At 53.8% G+C, this 15,635-nt stretch overlaps 4 protein-coding genes across 4 annotated transcripts; 2 read left to right on the top strand and 2 right to left on the bottom strand.

Annotated features, from left to right (window-relative positions):
- Positions 1-81: 81 nt before the first annotated feature.
- Positions 82-1,132, top strand: HER10_EVM0010776 (transporter particle component). The gene is made up of 2 exons (XM_035480225.1): positions 82-463; positions 541-1,132. The coding sequence occupies exons 1-2, from the start codon at positions 258-260 to the stop codon at positions 989-991; spliced, it is 657 nt and encodes a 218-aa protein (XP_035333287.1). The 5' UTR covers positions 82-257; the 3' UTR covers positions 992-1,132.
- A 306-nt stretch (positions 1,133-1,438) lies between these two features.
- Positions 1,439-2,002, bottom strand: HER10_EVM0009840 (Apc13 domain-containing protein; the record flags this gene model as incomplete). The annotated part of the gene is made up of 2 exons (XM_035479313.1): positions 1,861-2,002; positions 1,439-1,783 (listed from the first exon to the last, which is right to left on the bottom strand). Exons 1-2 carry the CDS (start codon positions 1,867-1,869, stop codon positions 1,439-1,441), a joined length of 354 nt encoding a protein of 117 aa, XP_035333158.1. The 5' UTR covers positions 1,870-2,002.
- A 5,116-nt stretch (positions 2,003-7,118) lies between these two features.
- HER10_EVM0004869 (uncharacterized protein) lies at positions 7,119-10,050 on the top strand (the record flags this gene model as incomplete). The annotated part of the gene is made up of 2 exons (XM_035474498.1): positions 7,119-7,136; positions 7,173-10,050. The coding sequence occupies 2 exons, from the start codon at positions 7,119-7,121 to the stop codon at positions 8,865-8,867; spliced, it is 1,713 nt and encodes a 570-aa protein (XP_035332548.1). The 3' UTR covers positions 8,868-10,050.
- On the bottom strand, positions 9,990-12,781 carry HER10_EVM0008234 (uncharacterized protein). Its single transcript, XM_035483059.1, has one exon. It carries the CDS (start codon positions 11,755-11,757, stop codon positions 11,242-11,244), a length of 516 nt encoding a protein of 171 aa, XP_035332971.1. The 5' UTR covers positions 11,758-12,781; the 3' UTR covers positions 9,990-11,241.
- Positions 12,782-15,635: the final 2,854 nt, after the last annotated feature.

Genomic DNA, 15,635 nt, shown 5'->3' with positions numbered 1-15,635 from the left:
ATCGCCGATAAGGCTGCACACCAATCGCGCAACCCAAACTCCAAACCCACAGCTCCCGCCAACCCTGCAGCCTTCCCATCTCCAAACGTCACCCCTTCTCGGCGCAAGCGCAAACACCAAGCTGCTGCTGCACACTAGTCCTCGACCCGTAGTCGCAGCTCCAACTCCTCTTGCAACTAAATGAACCACCTCCTATCGCAGCGCAAACACCGGATAGCACACTAGGGCTCTAGACACAGATCACCATACACGCGACAATGGCGAACCTGCCGACGACGAAGAGCATCCCGGGCAAGGAGACGCCCGGCCTGCGATACCCCTCCAACGGCAAGACAATCTACCACCGGCCCCTGAACCGCACAAAGACGGCCGAGCTGAGCCAGTCCAGCTTTGCCTACCTCTTTAGCGAAATGGTCTCTTACGCCCAGCGCAACGTAAAGGACATTTCCGAGCTCGAACAACGGTACACTTCCGCTCTCTCTGTTTTCCCCTTCTGTTGTCCAAGATCCAAAGCATCCACTAACTTTTGACCACTTCCAGACTAAACGTTCAAGGCCACTCAATAGGCCTCAAACTCCTCGACCTCCTCCTCTTCCGCGAACCACCGCGCACCCAGACCCGGCCCCTCACAATCATCACCCTCCTCCACTTCATCAAGCAGTCCTGCTGGCAGCACCTCTTCGGTCGGCAAGCCGACCGCCTCGAAAAGTCCGCCGACCCGGCCAAGCCGGACGAGTACATGATTATCGACAACGAGCCCCTCGTTAACGCCTACATCTCCGTGCCGCGCGAAATGTCCCAGCTCAACTGCGCCGCCTACGTCGCGGGCATCGTCGAGGGGATCTGTGATGGGGCGGGCTTCCCTGCGAGGGTGAGCGCGCATAACATCGCCGCAAAGGACGAGCACGAGATGTGGCCTGGCAAGACGGTGTTTTTGGTAAAGTTTAGGCCCGAGGTGTTGGAGAGGGAGGGGTATCTTGGGAAGAGCTGAGCTGAGCTCCTTGGGATGGAGGGTAATCGTGGGACGAGGAGAGGGCGGAGGTATTGATTCTTGGCGTTGACGGGAAGAGCATGGGCGGCGTTTGGGCGATGGGATATCTTTTCTGGTGCCTTGTGAATAGTTGCTCGTGGGTCCATGACATTTGAAGTGGAACTGTAGGAAGACGCCATGGCACAACAGTCTTGAAGCCCAAAAAGACATTATAGTATCATTCCATTGTCGATAAGGTCACAGAAATTGCGATCCATAAACTCCATGGCAATCAGCAGTTGTTGTCTCTTGCCATAGGTTGAAGTTGCGTGGCACCCCAAACAAACCCACGATGCCGTCCTAGACACGCCCTGCGTCCTCAAAGTCAATACCCGGGTATCCCATAACGCCTCCTGTCACCGGTTTTCCAGAGTCCGTCTCTCCCTCCTTCAAAGCCATCCCTCCACCTCACCGGGGCAACCTCTTCCCACCACCACTCCCACCCGCAGCACTCCCCCCAGCCCCAGCCTGCCCCTTCTCCCACCCACCAGCCGGCGGCGGCCCCCGATTCATCAACCCCGACAATCCCAAATCCTTCCACGCCGCCTCCCGCGACCGCTGCGTCGCCTTGGTGATCCCAAACGCCGCGTGCTGGTCCGGCACCACGTCGTCCTCGTCCTCCGGGTTGATCGGCTGGTGCTGCGGCGGCACGTAGACCTCGTCGTCCGGCAGCTTCTCCTTGCAGAAGTCCTCAAAGAGATCGGCGTCGCGCGCGCGGTGCATGTGCACGTACGTGTGGCTGGCGTCCTTGTTCTGGTCCGGGACACGCAGGTTGTCAGTACGATGATGTCTAGGGTGGGATGTGTGCGCGAGGGTGAAGAGGGACGTACCAGACCCATGACTGCGTTTTCGAGTAATATTCTCAGCTTTTCTTTTCGCAGCGTCAACGATTTAGTTTGGGTAGAGTGGTGGCTTCAGGTTTCGTAATGTAGAATGCAGGTCGTGCTTGTGGTGTTGGGTGTTGGATCAGTGTTGATGTGATGATGGATCTCAAGCTCCCCACCATTCGGCAGATCCCGAGCAGGGATCACCTTGCACTAGGTACTGCAGCCCTCTGCGAGAGGATCCACTGAACCCTGCATCACTGAACATCCATCGCCGACTTCACCAACATTTGGCTACCAAACGCCCAGAATGACCTTCTCTACGACCATACGTATTGGCCTAACATTGGATAGGTTTCTTAGTTGATGCTGATGTCAATTGTAAGGGGCAGATGATGAGGAAAGAAGCCCCGTCAACAGGGCGCCATGTTCGTCTTCTCGATGCGATGCCTTAATTTTATTGTTAAGCAATGCTACAAGTGTTTAGGTAGCTTTGATGGCTGAGTGCCAGGCACTTCAGCCGTGCATCGGAAGAACTACTAACTCGAGCCCACCAAATCATCAAAGCCTTGTCTTCAACAGACTCGTCTCCGTCTCCGAGAAAATTCTCCCTCAGTAGGCTCCTCTTCGACAGGCTCGCTATCCTCGGGGACTTCCTCTTCTTCAGGGCCCTCGTCATCTCCGTCACCTTCGTTGTCCTCATCGACTTCCTCCTCGGCATCATCACCATCTTCGTCATCATCCTCGTCGTCGTCAGAGTCCTCATCATCGTCAGAGTCGTCATCATCGTCAGATTCTTCGTCATCATCAGAGTCTTCTTCGTCCTCGGGATCTTCATCCTGCGGCTCCTCCTCCTCCTCGGGGACCTCATCAGTTGGATCCTCTTCATACTGTCTCAAGCGAAGGTTGCGACGATCCTAGTTGCCACGCGTGACCGAGACGTAGACTGTGTGGTTCTCGTTCCACCAGTAGCCACTTTTCCCATTGACAATGCACGTTGTTTGAATTGGGTTCATCATCCGCGCAGTTGTCAAAGCAAAGTCCACATTGTCGATTCCACCAGCTGAGCAGACGGTGGCCTTGCATGAGCCATGAGTCTGGGTGAAGCAAGTTTTGTCGGTCGATACAGTGACTCCATCCTTTTGCCCGGATTGTATCTTTGCGAAAAGGGCTGGGCAGTCAAGGGGGTTTGGGGCAGTGATCTAAGTATCTGTCAGCTCTGTGGCATCGGTACGATGTGTGTCCTTGGCGCTCTATCGCTGATCATGCAGCAGTAGATCCAGGTACATGTGTCGAGAGGTGACAGGAAGCATGATCTAGAAGGGACGGGACGAGCAGACAGGAAGAAGAGAAGCTTACATGGTTGCATCCCCAATCATTTCCAACGCCAGGAATCATCTTGGAGATGGCAGAGCCCGCGTTGGTGGCTATTTTGCGTTGCAGTGTCTCGAAGCTTGGAACATTGTGAGACCTGGGTTGGATCTCTTCATGATGCCGAGGTTTGACTTCCTGGTGGTGGCGTGGCTTGACGTCAATGGGACTGGCGATGCCAAGGGCAGCCAGTGTCAGAGTGATAACAGAGAGAGAGAACATCTTGGAGGCCGGGCTATTGGTGCTGCCGAGTGGCGTACGTCTGAGTGGAAGAAGTGGGTTGAAAGAAATGCTGGCAGAAAGTGTGTTGGTCCAAAAAAGTAGAGGGATGCTGTGGTGTCGTTGGCAGACGAAGGATGAAGAAGAAATGGAAGAGAGGATGGACGTCGGGTTGGGCAGGTTTATATGGGAGAAGACAGACGGTCTGGCCCTTGGACTGCTAACAGCTTGGAGCTTTCGGGAAAGGAGGAAGTTGCCTTCTTCGATGGGAAGGTCGCTAACAGTGACTTACGTACCTGCCCCTGGGCGAGCGTGAAGGCATCTCTCCTTCTCACCGTCAGCGCCAAGGTCATCTGCGGAAGTTGCATCGTACTTCTCAACCTCCATGTCCCTGTCCTTGGAACCTTCCCAATCCAGGTGGAAGTCGTCCATCATGTCACACCTACCCAGCCAAGTCAGGCAACCGTTTGCTCTCCACGACATTAGCGGCAGGAGCATCCTTTCCAAAAGTAGGAAGATGGCAGGAACAGCACAGGCTTTTGAGCAGCGACGTTTTTGATGTTGATGCACGGCACGGGGCTTGAGGTGAGAAGCACCTTACACGACGCACAAGCGGCAGGTACACGAGGTTTCGGTTTCCTTTCGCCGGGCCGATTCTGCGTCGTCGCGAGGTTACACCAATCTAGTCCGTCTTCTATGCTTGTACCACTCGTTGGAAAGATCGAGTCGTTTGTTGCTCCTCCCTGCCTAAGTTGAAGGGAATTGACCACGCGATCATGGCTACCCAGAGGTGGCCGATATGTCGTCACCGCCTTCGTCGAAACACCTCTGAAGAAGCTTGAACGAAACCATGTTGATGTCTCGTGTCGCTGTATTATGTGCACCGTTGCAACTTGATGTCTCGGTTGCCAGCAAGTTCGGAGCCCGGTGTTGCGCATTTCCAGGTTCGAGGTCCTCGAGCTCCCACACCGACTCTTCAGTCAGGGGTTGGACACGTGAGGATAGTCTTCTCGAGCACCATCCTGCAGGTTCACGTTATCATCAAGACCTAAGCTTCTCGTTTTGGCCGACTTTGATCCAAGTATCTGACGCAGGGCTATCACTCCTCAACTCGACGAGAGCACCCGGAGATTCAGGGGCATATAGCGGCATCGAAGAACCAGCATAGTACCACAGAGACTCATATCCCTCCTCATACCTGTATCTTTTGACCAGTTGACCGGTCGTTAGTAACATCGTAGCTTCTAGTGACTGGAAAAGGAGTATCTCGTGTACCTAGTCCATATACTAAAGTGACTGGGTGTAGATTGAGAGATGGGCAACCCGGTAAGTTCGGCGATGATCTGATCGGCCGAGACATGCGTGCGAAATGTAAGAAGCGCTTTACGTGTAACTGCCTACAGTTTAATCGTGATGTGACCACATTGCTACATGTACAAATCCTACACTAGCAGCCCGCCACCTCAATGACGTGTCGAAATTTCCGCCCAAAGCGATTTGCGAAGATAAGGGGTGCTGGAGTCCAGGATGACCAGGATTTAAAGGACAATGGTCCGACTACCTTGGTCTCTCTAGCTTACTGGGGTCGTTCCAAATACATATCTCAACCTACTCAGCTCATAAGAGCATCATGCAACTCGCTTCATGCGTCGTATATAGAAATCTTCCTCCTTGAGGGCATAACCTGCAGATATTCACAAGTGTGACGGCGGATTGATATCATAGACCTGTTTTCGGATAAACACTTTCTGATGCCGAGTGGTCTAGATCTAAATCCAAACAAGCTGACACTTTATTGAGAACAGATAAGACTTCAGGGTAGGTAAAGAAGGATATCTGCTCGAAGCCACCTAGGTGAACTGCTATAGAAGGCGCTAGATAATCGGAATAATGGCTTAGGCCGAGAATATATAAGCATGATGTCCGAAGCAAGCTATTGAGGCAATCTTCCCAAATCGCCCTCTTCGATGCATACAGTGAGAGAGATAGACGAGGCTGATGGGCCAAGAAATTTCCTAGGCCTCCTTCAATAGGGATTCCCTGAGTTTTTGTAGTTCAATTCTTGTAGACGCAATCTTTTTCCAGATGAAGATGCAGCCAAGAATCGTGAGAAGGAGGCACATGAGACTCAGCCAAATGACAACTATGACCTGCAACCCAGGGCCGCCGAAAGTTCCAATATCCATGATTGCTTGCTGTTATCGGGCTTGGGTGAGGGATCTGTTCTTGCTTGTCGTCCTGAGGTAGAAGAATGATGTGTCTGAGCTTGAGCTAGTTAGATCCATCATCAGCGATACTACTCAGCGAGAGGTGCGCAAAATACCAAATATGAAGTTCGAAGTGCAATATTACCTGGCGTCAAATTCCCAGCGCCGGCGCGACGTGTCTTGAACTTCCCGGGTTCGTGTATATGTGGTTTCTGGTAGTATCTTCATCCGAATGACAGTTGATGTATCTTCTCGTCCGAGTATTCCATCGTATCCAAGTCATCTCTCACGTATATATCATCCCATCACAACAAAGCATCTGCTGTCCACAGAACAGCGTCGCCCCCAGGCCAAGGGAAACACCACCACCCACAAAGGAAGCAAAATCACCTGTGCAATCATCCTTTGACATCTCATTTACCCCCGGCAACTCTCCACTCACCCAAACTATTCCTGTTCTTTATGCTTCTTCAGCGGACTCTTCCACTCTTGTCTCTTTGGCAAGCACGACACGACAAGATGGGTTTTGGCCAGTGAGGTGTTGACCTGTTCGCCATCACAAGGCACTCAACTGCCCCTGTGGACCAAAAATAAATCCCATACGTCTTTTGATCACACGCCTTTCAGTCAACAGCAAGCTACCTGCCTCATCTCGACCCTCGACCTTGGTCTCGACCAAGTAGGGCTGCTCTCCCGCACCTCCCCTCTTCACAAACACTCACCTACCTCACAAAGCCATTGTTTACTTTGACCTCCCACATACATCCACACTTTTCCTTGAGCAGAGGTGAACTTTTCCTTTTTCACTCCATCTCCCAACTTTTCCGTACAAACCAGACACAAGACGACGCAAAATAAAAATTGGCAAGGTCAGGGAAGAAGAACATCGCTCAAGAAGGAGGCCGCATTCCTGCCCCCCTTTTCCTCAGTACACTTCACCCACACAAGTATTTCTCATCCCACTTCCCCATCGATCCATCACCGGACGACTGCGACAACAATAAGAAAATCACTTCCATTGTGAGCGGTAGAAAGAGATCTCATTCATCTTTTCTACTACACTCGCTCTTCCCCTAAACAAAAACATCACAAATACCACGTGCGATCGTGCCCAGTAGGTGACTTTTCCTTCTCACCACTCACATCCCCCCTCCATCTCGAAAATAGCAACAACTCACCAGCATCTAGACGGAGCTCAGTTTGCGATATCGTTTTGGCATTTCTGCTAGGTTGCTTTCTGTTGTTTGTCCAGCATTTTGCAGCCTACAGCTATACGCACGATACCAGCACATTTATTCGACTTGACTCGACACAACACAACGATACTCTTAGCTCATAGCTCACGATAACTTCTGCCGACCGTATATCCCTATACCCAAGCGAACGAGACGGCGTCATACACACCCACAAGACTCGTACTGCCCCTTTCATACATACATCAAGTCCCTATTGAGGGCATCTTCCAAGATGGCGCCATCACCAACCGTAACCTTAAAACCCATCCTAGCAGCATTCACACAGCCGCCAACAGCAACTCCAACAACCCTCATCACGACAGTTGCAAACCTCATCCCCCGAACCGCAACAACCGTCTCCGTCTACATCACTCAGATTCCCTCGGCCTCCGCAGCACCAGACACACCAAAGCTCAAGGACCCAGTCTACGGCAACCTCACCTGGACCTTCATCGTCGTCCCCTGCGTTCCCGTTATCGTTCTCATCTTCTTCATCTTCACCTGCTACCAGGAGCGCCGCCGCGCCATAAAAAACATGAAGAAGAACCCCGACATCGAGATGCAGACTTTCCACAAGTTCTGGTTTCCCTGGCGCGAGCTCGATAAGAACGAGGTCCCCAACGAGGTAAGTCAAAGCAGAACCAACCCGTCCTCTTCTCAAATCACATCCCTCGCCCCCGGTGCCCGAGATAGTGGTGTTGTTGATCCTGGCGATGCTGCTGCTGCTGCTGCTTCAACTTCAGCTCCAGCTCCCAGCGGCAGCACATCCCCAGGCATCCTCATCCTCGAAGAACACCCCCGTCGCAAGAAGCGTCGATGGACAGCGTGGCACCCAAGTGACGGAACCCAGATTCCCCCCATAACCCTTTACGAGAATCCCCCCTCCTGGGGCCGACGACACCTCTGGTCCGAGGTCATGGCGTACCCATCCCTCCTGAATCCAGGCCTCATCCGTCGTCGAAACAAAACCCCCACAAACACCAAGCCCGATCCCGCCGACGATACCTCCTCCTCTTCCTCCTACTCCTCCCCTCCGAGCCCGAACGCCTCTCCCCCGAGACTTACCTCCCCTCGAACCGCTCCCCCGAGAATCTCACCTCCTCGAACCCGCGGCGGTCTACCTGTGATCACCGAAACGGAATCCGACGATGGCGACATCGCCACCGCTCGAAGACGCCCCCGATTCGCAGAGCCCACAACTCGAATCATCGAACCCGAACGCGAATCCGGTCCAGAACGAGATACTAACCCTTACCCTTCCCAGATCTACGGAAGAACAGGCCGCCGTCGCCACTGGGGCCACGAAGATGACCATCCCCGTGAGGGCCAGAGCTCCAGCTCCAGCGAGAACCAGACAGACACGTCAGACGAAGGAGACACCAATAACGGTTCTGACAACGATGGAGGAAACCACTCGGACGCAGACTCCATCACCACACAGAAGCCCCTCCGTCCCCCAACCGACATCCCCTCCTTCGGCCGCTTCAAGAACATCTCTTCCTCAACTACCACTGGTACTCCAAAGAGCACCACCACCGCCGCCGCAAGCAGCAGCGGCAAAGGCACTTGGGCAGCAGGCCATATCCCCTCCTACTACGGCGCCTCTCCATCCCCAGCGCACACTCACGTCCACCAGCAGCAGCCATCTTCAAGCGCATCCACCTCGGCAACCCCAACAGCAGCAGCAGCCGCCGGCGCCGCAGCCCTATCCCGCCGAGCCCACGCCGCAGCGTCTCGAGCCTCAGCCGCAAACTCAGACGGCGTCTCCCCTCTCTCCAGCGCGCGATCCTCCACCGTAACCGTCACCGGCGACTCCCGCCGCCGAACAGCAAACACCGTCTCCAGCATCGGATCCGAGCCGGGCTCTCCAACCCGCTTCGGCACTGTCGAGTGGCGTTCCGCTCTCGTCTTTGACTCTGACGAGGAAGAAGGCCAGGGCAGCAGCAACAACAAGACGGGAAAGAAGAATGCCAAGCCCTAGAACAGCGAGGCCTCTTCTTCTTCCGCTGCTGCTGCTGCTGCTGCTGCTGCTGCTGATACCGCGCTTCCCGTTGTAGTCGACGAGACCGTGACCAAGGCCAAGTCAAAGTCCAAAGGCAAAGGCAAAGCCAAGGAATATACCAAGCCCCAAGACAAAGGCAAAGGCAAGGCGGAAACCCAACCCAGATCCCCCGGAGCCAAGACCGACAACATCACCGCCAAGGCCAAACCTAGATGCACCTGTAAAGGCAAAGGCAAAGGCAACGCCGTAGCCGCAAGTGGCGGTGCTGAATCATCCACCTCCGCGTCCGCGTCCGCGTCCGCATCCTCGTCATCCTCATCCTGCCCACGGCACTCTCACCAAAGCCACAACTCCGCCGTGGTCGAGGCATCCCAGTCCACCCCCGCGGCACCGGACACCCGAGACCCGGCGCGCAAGAACAAGAACAAGGCTCATCGCAGATCGATTACAGAGTGGCCCCGCGTCTGCTCCGGCTGCGGCCAGGTGGGATAAAGAAGAAGAAGGAAGTAGACTCCCCGCGACGCCAATTCCCCCTGTCTCATCGATTCCGTCTGGCTGTCAAGTGAACGAGAGCGAAACGGTACAGTTACAACGATCCATCTGATACTTTTTCGGAGGACGTGGGGGAGGGAGAGACGGATGGAAAGGGAAAAGGGACGGCAGTAGAGTGGGCGGCCGAGGTGTTCGCAAAAGGGGATGGAGAAGAAAACCAACCCACGATGAACGGCGATGCCCATCCACGACGAACACACTTCCCCTCCCGAATCCAAGATCCATCCCACCGACACCACCATTCCCATCTCATCTGAAGAAAATCCCACCGCTATCGTTGGTACACCAAAAGCCCCGTACTCGCTTGGCGCCCCGCGGACCCGAATACCATGCCAAAGATGGAAGTCCATCCTTTTCAGTTCGCCATGGAGGGGGGATCGACAAGTGGGAAGGACGGACGGCTCAGTTCAAAACTCTCTTGAACCTTTTCCTCCGCACTTTCTGCACCTTTTTTGCTTCTTCAGCCACAACTCAGGACAAGGTGATATCCCCGTCCCTTCCCCCCATCCATCACCTATTTTCCTCTCTCTCCCCTTCGCTCTCTCTCTTGCACACAACTCTTCTAACACGTTTGAGCCATCGCTCTAGTTCCCTCTCGTTCGCTTACTACACCATCCCATCCTAGCCGACATCTTGGATTTGAGATGGGGTAAAACCCCGCGGAACTTTCTTTGACTCTCTTTTCTTTCCTTTTTCTGAAATCTGCACGCGGTGCGAGAGATTGTGCGTGTGTAAGGATATTGTATGTCTAGGTATCAGGATAAACGAGGAGTACCTCTTTGAACTTTGCTGGATCGGATCGGGATCCGGCACACTTTGCAGCCTGTACTATTCGGTGATGGCCCTTCCAAGCATGAACGTGATTGCCGAGGTGGTCGGCCTATGTGTCCTTGTCAGCTCGTCTTTCGGTCTGTAGGAAAGAAGGGTCTACCCCAACAAACGTGCGTCGTTTCATGGCAATCACTTTGGCCAAAACACGTAAAAAGAAGGGATGATCCATGTCCAGCAGGTGGAAGAAGACTCGAAACGACGGGAGACGCAAAGATTGAAGATGAGGATATGTGTAACCAGAAAAATGCAGGATACCCGTCAGCCAGAGCGCTTCTCGACTGCGGGGTCCCTGATGAACTCTTTGATTGCTCTCGCCTGATACCCTAATGCGTATAGAGGCCGTCTAATAGAGAAGCCTGACAATAATAATCCCACCCCAATAGTCCTTTTATACCACAAACCGCAGCTATGGCGAAACCGCATGCGTCTCTCCTTGACGCAGTAAGCGTGCCTCCAATACCCTTGTACAAAAAGTGCTGGTGCTGTTCTCCCCATTTGAAGAATCGAAAAGTAGGAAAAGCCCTGGTCTCTCCGTAAACGTAGACATCAAAGTGTATTGCTTCGTGTCTCGTAGCGCCGATGCCCTCGGACTTCTCACAGCCCGGTGGGTTATCGTGACCCCTTCTGTAGGATACTGAATCGCAAAGTGCCGCTGCTCGCTCGCTGATGGAATGTCCATGCATTGAACTCCAAAAAACGCCTGATCATAATTATGGTGGCCCCTTCCCTTTGTTGATAACAAGGCTCGATGTAAAAAGAGACAGCAGAGGAACAGCCGCCCGAGGTGACCATCGGGCGACAGTAATAATGGTTCGTTGTATATAATACAAGCTGAAGGGAAAGCGGCTCGAGTGTGGTAGTAGTAGAGCGTCTATGCGGCTATGTTCGGTGTGATAGTCGGCTGAATGGCCAGATTGACGTTTTGTAGTCCATTGTCGAAGTGTAAATGTCGCCGAAAGACTTGTCTTCTTCACTTGTTTCCGTCAGGGGTGCCCCAGATGGGTGCGCCCAAAGGCTTGCTGACGCCAAAGCCGACACCAACACCGACGCCAATAACGAGGAGGCCAATGGCAACCTTCATGATGATGCGGTTCTTCTTGCTCATGCGAGCCATGCAGGCGCAGGAGCCCCTATCACGCTTCGCGGCCTTCGCCTTGGCCTTCCAATCCTGCTTGCCCGGCCATATCGTTGGGCAGTCTTTTGTAGTCGAGATGCTCTTCATGGCGTACGGGTCGGAGGAGGATGTCGTGGTGATCATAGCCTCGATGTCGGTATCGAAGGGGTTCTCATTGCGGTACGACCGCGGGGTAGAAAGGTTGCTGTCGCGGGGCATTTCCAGGCTCTTTTCGGGGGTTGAAGCGACAGGAGTAAGTGTGCCCGGGGTCGTGGCGATGGTGTCGGACAGCTTCGAGTACGCCGCCTTCTCGGGGAGAGCAATGCTGGCGACCGTGGTGTGAACGGCCACCTTTTCTTGAGGAACGGCCATTGTTGCGGTAGTGGGTTGGCAAGGCTAGCTTGCTAAGGATGTGTGTGACGAGAGTGTCGTATCGAAGGATCAATGTTCAATTGCCGTGGATGTCTGTCCAGAGGGGAGCAGGTGCAATTGCCCAAGACTGCTGCGAGAGGTGGGTTAGTCAATGGCATTGACGAGGTATCAAGAGTGAATCAGGGCAGAGGCTGAAGGAGAAGTGGGTGAAGTAGGATATGAATTGAGATCAACGGGAACCAGACGGGGAGAAGGACTGGGGTGACGTACATTGAAGGGAAGCTCACCCAACAAGTGACCCAGTGTGTAAGGAATGAAGAATGACAGGCGAAGCCAAATGCCTTGTAGACGAGCAGCAATGGCCTGATATCAACCCACTCGAATGGTTCCAGCCAACAGGTGAGGAAGCGGAGCAGGTGGGCAGTCGGTGCAAGTCCCAAGCCGAGTGTCTTTGCACTGACAGACGGTTTCGAAGCCGAACCCTGCGGAAGGGTCTGGTGATGTCAACCGGGGGGTGGTTGGCAGATCGAAGAGGTAGCGAGACACGGGGCGCGGAAAGGGAGAGTGAGGATTGGCGTTGAAATTGAGAGTGTGGGAGTGCGGTCGACAGAGGCGAGTTGACTTAAGGGAGGAGGAAGGGGAGTGCGGCGTAGATGAAGGGTCCGAGAAGTAGGTAGGAGGAGCTAAGCTGGTGGCAGAAGAAAAAGCTCGATCCAACGGGTGGTGGGAGGATCAGGATTTTGGATTTGGATTTTTGAGGACGACAGATGGTAAACGGTAGACGGCCGAGGACTCTTCAGAGAAGAGACGAGACGAGACGAGGATGGCGAATGGCGAGAGACGAGACGTTGAAACCAGAAACCGAAGACCCGTTTAACAGCGCATTTGGGACGACCTTTGACTTGGCAGATGTTGCAAAGTTGAACCCTCGATCAAAGAGACGACACACGGCAGCAGCAGAAGAGAAGGGCCTGAGAATGAGAGCAAACGTGCACGGGGAGGGAGGTGTCACGATGGTTTTATTGGGGATGGCATGTATGGCATTGCGTGTGTAGGTACTCTCGAGTCTTGGTCGTTTGGTTCTTTGGGTGTGGACTGTGGATTCTGCACCTGGATCAGCCAGAGACGCAGTGAGTAGGGGATAGAGAGCAAGAGAGGCAGACTGGGGGGAGTGGATGTTACGACGACAGAGGTGTGTGTATACAAATGCTCCGTACAACGTACAGAAAGAGAGCGGGCAGGTGCAAGGCAAGGTAAGGTATCCACCTGTAAAGTACGTACTCATTAGTTAGTGGCCGACGGGTGTGTGCGAGACAGCCCAAGAGACACAGAGCAAGAGCGGAGAGACTGAGAAAGAGCCACAGAGCCACGAGAGCGGCAGAGGCCAGAGAGAGAGACGAGAGTGAAAAAGAGCAAATTGGTGAGTGACAGACATGGGATGGACGAGCGAGACGAGATTGTGGATGTGCATCGCGCAGGGAACACCAGTATACGTACCGGTACGTATCCTGCACAACCACAGTACGTACTTATCTTTCGAGGACCCTCTTGGGTCTGGGGGGAAGGAGGAGGCAAATGGAGCAAATGGAGCAATGGAACAAGCCGGGGTGAGCCATTGGGGTGTCAATGGGAGTGGAAAGAGTCGAATGGAGCCAAGATTGCGCCGGGCAGGGGCACCATGGGGACCCAGGCCCGGCTACTATTTTCTCTTGCAGCAGCATATTTTCCCTCGCCTTTTTTCCTTTGCACCACAGTCTGCAGTCTGCACTATCAATATCTGGACGACTACGAATAACTGTACGTTATTATGCCATGCCACTTTCTGCTGGGGGGGCTAAATTGACCGGGCCAGACAGGCCCACCAGCCAAACAAGGGCTGTCACTGTCAGTCTAGCTCCAGACGCCAGCACCAGCACCAGCACCAAAAAAACCTGCACCAACACCAGCATCCGGCATCATCACAGGCCGGTTTGTTCTTCTTTTTCTCTCTTTCTCTTGTGGTTTTTGTTTCTGGTGCAGGGCCCAATGCTGGAGCTTGGGACACTTGGGGTTTAGGAGACAGACACACCACACTGACCTTGACACTGACACTGGACGGCGGAACCGGCAGCGGCGACGAACTCGTCGAGAAGGAAATCGGAATCGCGCATTGATGCCGTCGAATGTCGAAGCGATGCGAGGTGAGGCGATGCGGTGCGATGGAAAGTATCCGTTCGTGTACTCTTGCCCTATTCCTTTTCTTTTTTTTTGCCTTTTGTCTGCTTCTATTCTTCATTCTAGGTTTTCGAGCCTTGCCATGGGCCTCCCTTGACTTTGTCCTTACCTAAGGTTCCTCTGTAGCGATGTACCTCGCATGTTTCTTACCTAATACACCGACTGCAAAGCCCGTAAATCGGACAAGATACGTACCCTCGACGGCTCCAGTCTCCACGAGGACGAGGACGAGGGGAAAAGAAAGGAATTTTGAACCAGCTGAACCGGGGTCACAAACAAACTCGCAGCCCCCGTGCCTGGCCCTTTGCTGCGTACACAGTAGAGCCTGTAGACTCTTTACTAGTGTACTCCGTAGTAGATTCAGAGACTGTCTTCATTGTTGCAACCTCTACCGTGCTACCTCGGGCCAGTCCAGACCACGCATCAGGTCTGCAACCAGATCTAGGCTTGCCCTCTTCCTGTCCTAAGCTGGCATGGCTGGTAGGGCTACTGGGGTTGCCGACCTGCAAGACGGCTCACGAGACCAGCCGCACAGCAGAGACACACGCACACATGCGCCGTAGACGGGATGAAAGAAGGGAGCCAGCGGCTGACAGGTCTGACCAGCGCGACTATTGCACATGTGGGACGTCCGTGTGTGTCTCTGTTTCTGGCTGCCGCTCTGTGGCATCGTAGGCGTGGCCGTGGGAGTGAACAGTAACCAACTTGGACGATCTGGGCCAAATGTACGGATACTGCGTATGCCCCCCGCCATGCGCCGTAGCTAGAGCCGAAACAGGTTACTCTTGACCGTGTGCTTGCGGGGAACTACTTCCAAGGTTCTTCGTCTTCTTCTCCATTATTGCGGCGCCCTGTGCCTGTGTTCAATGTTGTATTGTGTCTGTGCCTGTCATCAATAACAAGCCTGGTGGCCTGTCAGAGGGGCGAAACAAAAAGTTGTTAGTTGTTAGTGGAAGCAAACAAACGGTGAATCAATGTCCTCCTTCGTCCTCGGCAGATACTGAGTTGATTGGCGATGACTGAACCACCCAGAGTAATCGTCAAAAGGTTAAACCCAATTGCATCTGGCCATCGTAGCAGCAGCCAGCCGGGAGAGGACAAAACTGCAACGATCCAGAGGAAAGCAGGAGCAGGAATCCAGCCACGCGACCATGGCGGTCAGCCATTGAGTTGTCGATGGCCCGTGACGAGTCAAGCTTGCAATGATCGACTTTTTTTTTCCTGGAAGTTGTTTGCTTGTGGCTCATGGACGCACGCGAAAGATGGTAGGAATACCTGCACATACCTACCTACTCGGTAGAGAACAGCAGGGCAGGAGGCAGGAGGCAGAGACAACTTGCACCTGCCAGTGCCATCTGCCCGGCGTGCCACCGTGCCTCTTGCCTCGCACTTGGGGAAGAAGGTTGCAGTAGCGGGATAGCGGTGGGTTGGTTCGCGCTATGGAAAGCGCCCCCGGTCCTGGCTTCCCTTGATTGGCAAAAGTGGGGTCTGGGTTCCATCTGCGCTGCCGTTTTTGGGACTGGCTTCTTTCCTTTTCACAAAAAACACACTCCACCAGCGGGAATCTCCATGTCATTTTTGCTTGTTTGTTATTGGTTGATCTGGGCTCCGTGCTCCTGGACCTGCCCTGGTCACCCTTGTGTCGAAGACGCTTGAAGCGGGAG

This window comes from Colletotrichum scovillei (assembly GCF_011075155.1).
Source record: "Colletotrichum scovillei strain TJNH1 chromosome Unknown Contig00006, whole genome shotgun sequence".
In the NCBI taxonomy this organism is placed as follows: domain Eukaryota; kingdom Fungi; phylum Ascomycota; class Sordariomycetes; order Glomerellales; family Glomerellaceae; genus Colletotrichum; species Colletotrichum scovillei.
This window is presented reverse-complemented; position numbering and strand designations above follow the sequence as displayed.